The following is a 3247-nucleotide window of genomic DNA, read 5'->3' on the forward strand; positions in this document are numbered from 1 at the left end:
ATATATTTATTTTTTCTTCTTTTTAACCTGTAAGCCTTTTATGGATGGAAAAGGAAAGACAACAAAGAGAGGATTTGGGACGGGGCAGCGGTGCCACCATACTTGGCCCAAACCTCTGTGCTGTGACAGCATTATGGAAATATCATCTTTTCCTCGCAGCCAAAGGAGCTTGACCGTCTGACTGCCATTTACATTCAGAGGAGGCCGCTCGGTGTCGCCCTTAAAATACCCGAAGAGACTGCATCAATACAGAACAGTATTTTTGCTCTCCTTTCATACGCTTCCTGATTTGCAGTAGGAAACATTTTGCCCACAATTTAATATTTATGCTTAGAATAAGTAGAGAAGCTTTCACAGATCAATGTGTTTACAGTAATGAGGTTTTTTTCCAGCTTGGGTTTTTACATGACCTGGTGAACTGTACAATCAAATTAATCTGGTTTAGGAGCTTATACAAAATACTGCATGAAATACAGTGTTTAAATACACTGACTCAATCCCTGGTGCAGCACCATCACGCTCAACCCCAGTCTTAATATAGAAGGATAGCCCCATGAGAGAAACAACACCAATCCTAGTTTATTTGCCAGGAGTAGAAGATATATATGCAAGCATGTTAAATGAACAGGCCTTTGCTTACTACAGTGCATAATGACAAATAATGACAACCAATTACGGAGAGTAGACGTGATGAATACCTCCTGCCCAGTAATTGTGTTTGTGTTCATTTTGTTATAATATCATAACAAATGTGTGAACCTGCGTAAAGTCATGTGCATTGCTATTGCTTGACAAAAATGAAAGTTGGTGTTGTTAAACAGCAATCATTTAAAAACAAAAGATCTACAAAGGGCACTCACTTTTAGAGAACCTTGGTGGATTATCGTTGACATCACTGAGAGTGATGTTGATGGTGGTGGTCCCAGCCAGCCCCCCCAGCTGGCCCCCCATGTCCTTGGCCTGGATTAATACCTGGTACTGTTCCTTCACCTCTCGGTCCATATTGGGCAAAGCTGTCTTTATCACGCCTGGTGAGCAGCAAGGTGAATAGGAAATATAGACAACAAAGGAGTAGCAATGGAGGGTGATTGATGGAGATGGTGAGATAAAAGACAAAAGGGAAGAAGTGGTCAACATCAAATCTTGTGAATTATGTTTGACGCTAAATGTACAATTTACCTCAAAATGCACAATATATTTACACAAAAAAACTCCCAAGGAAGAAGCTGCTTGTGCAGCTCTAACCAAGGCTGAAATAGAGGTCATTTTGCAAACTGGAGACACTTGACATTCAATGGGAAACTCTGGTGAAGCCATATAATGATTCACTTGAGGATCAGAGACCCTGAGATCAGAGAGCGTTTGTACTGCAGATTAATAGCTAGGTCAGTGGGAGGTTGGCAGGCTAAAAGGAAGCAGGCAGCATAGGTGGGTCTGCACTTTTCCCCTCCTCTTATTCCATTTTATATGTCGTGTGGATGTATTTGATCCACAGACCCCTAACAAGTGTGAACACAAAATCAAAGACTATGTTTATTTTTTTGATATATCTCTCATCTTTTTTGGAAAATGGGGATGTCTGTTTCTGAGACTGACAATTCTGTGACACGCATGTTGTTGTAATCCCCTTCCCCTGCTCACCTTTTTCCTCCCAGTGTTGGTTCCTGTTGTTGATGTGCGATTGGAGATAGAAGCAGGCCCAGCAGGGCAAACATTTACTTTAACAGTTTGATTTTTTTCCAGCATCAGTTTGAAATACAGTCACAGTACGCGCACTGTGAAGCTCTGGCATGAGCGGCATAATCAGCAACAGATTCCACCGTATCTGACTGTGTGATATGTATGAACCTATTTTCGTATGCTTTGAGCTGCCCCAGATGGTAAGCCAACAGCAGCCCACTGCCGGCAAACCGGTGGTATGCAGGTATTTCAGATTTAAATACCCTGCAATACCCTGCCTTGCTGCCACTCTGCAACCTTTTAACTGCCATCTTCCGCCTATGACACACACCGCCTACACCAGCAAAGTGCAGCTGTACATAAAGAGGAATTAACTAAATAATGCTGCAGCATTGTTTTTCTGTCTTTGTAGTTTGTGTCTTTTGGAGATTTCAATTTAAGCCACTGTATCGGTTTGCTGACTAATTTCAGTATCCTTACAGAAGTAGATAGAGAAAGTCACTGGCGGTTTTGAGATTGCAGATCATTTCCCAATGCTGGGGCTGTCAGTTTGTGGGTTCATCTGACATTTTGATATGTCGCAAAAAGTGATGGCATTGCTCTGCCCCAGCAAGCTCGCAACTACCATCTTTAGAGCCACTTTACTCAAAAGTAATTGTATATTTGCCTCTTTTTATTTTGATCCAGCTTCATGTGTCTGAAGCAAATATTCTGAAGGTTTACATTTGTTTTATCAAAACGGTTTGATGATTAAATACTAGATATGACTACTGCTTTATTTAAATGCAGTGTTTAATACAACTGACCCTTTATTTCACACCTGTCACATAAATAATTCACTGTCTTTATTGGAGCATGTGTCTTTTTATGGCCTATGATTTGTGGAGTGGCCCAGGGGTCATTTCTGGGACCAGTTTTATTCTCATGATATATGCTTGCACTGGTCCACACTTATTATTGTGGACCAGTATATCTTAGTATATCGCACACACTATTTAGAAGATAATAAATCATACATTTTCTTTGAGCCTAATGGCCTAGATAGCCTTATTTCACTCCATGATTGCCTCACTGCAATTGCCAGGAGCACATAAAACAGACGTACAGTACTTTGATTTCACATATTTAAGGTAAAAACGTTTATGACCTTTACACTGACTCAAAAACTATTTTGCAACATACATCTTCAGAGATAACACGTTTACCTGTTTTGGGGTCAACAGAGAAGTATGGCTGGCCATGGAGGATGCTGTATACCACTCTAGCACTGTTTCCATAGGTAGGGTCATCTGCATCTGTGGCAGTCACTTGCGTCACATATGTCCCTGGGGAAAAGAATGGGAAGACATACTGGCTTTGACTTCATATGTTTCCTCGCACGATCCTAACACTTTGAAGTTCATCAGTTCACTGAAGGATCTCGCCTGACACTAATAAAGGATGCGTCGCATGTGAGAAAGCTCCAGCTTATCCTGAACGGTCAGAGTTGTTGTTCGGATGTTGTTCAATTTTCTTGTGTTATGATGTGAGTTGCACGTTTGTCGCATTTCAAAGAGATTCATCAAAA

General features: G+C 41.1%; 1 protein-coding gene across 1 annotated transcript in view; it reads right to left on the minus strand.

Moving 5' to 3' along the window:
• Positions 1-3247, minus strand: part of LOC117938021 (cadherin-12-like) — a 94974-nt gene that overhangs the window by 36856 nt on the left and 54871 nt on the right. Inside the window, exons 4-5 of the mRNA XM_034862341.1 lie at positions 2886-3005; positions 861-1028 (exon numbers count right to left, since the gene is read on the minus strand). Coding sequence (XP_034718232.1) covers positions 861-1028; positions 2886-3005 — 288 coding nt within the window. The remainder of the gene's footprint in view (positions 1-860; positions 1029-2885; positions 3006-3247) is intronic.

Source organism: Etheostoma cragini, chromosome 22 (assembly GCF_013103735.1).
Source record: "Etheostoma cragini isolate CJK2018 chromosome 22, CSU_Ecrag_1.0, whole genome shotgun sequence".
In the NCBI taxonomy this organism is placed as follows: Eukaryota; Metazoa; Chordata; class Actinopteri; order Perciformes; family Percidae; genus Etheostoma; species Etheostoma cragini.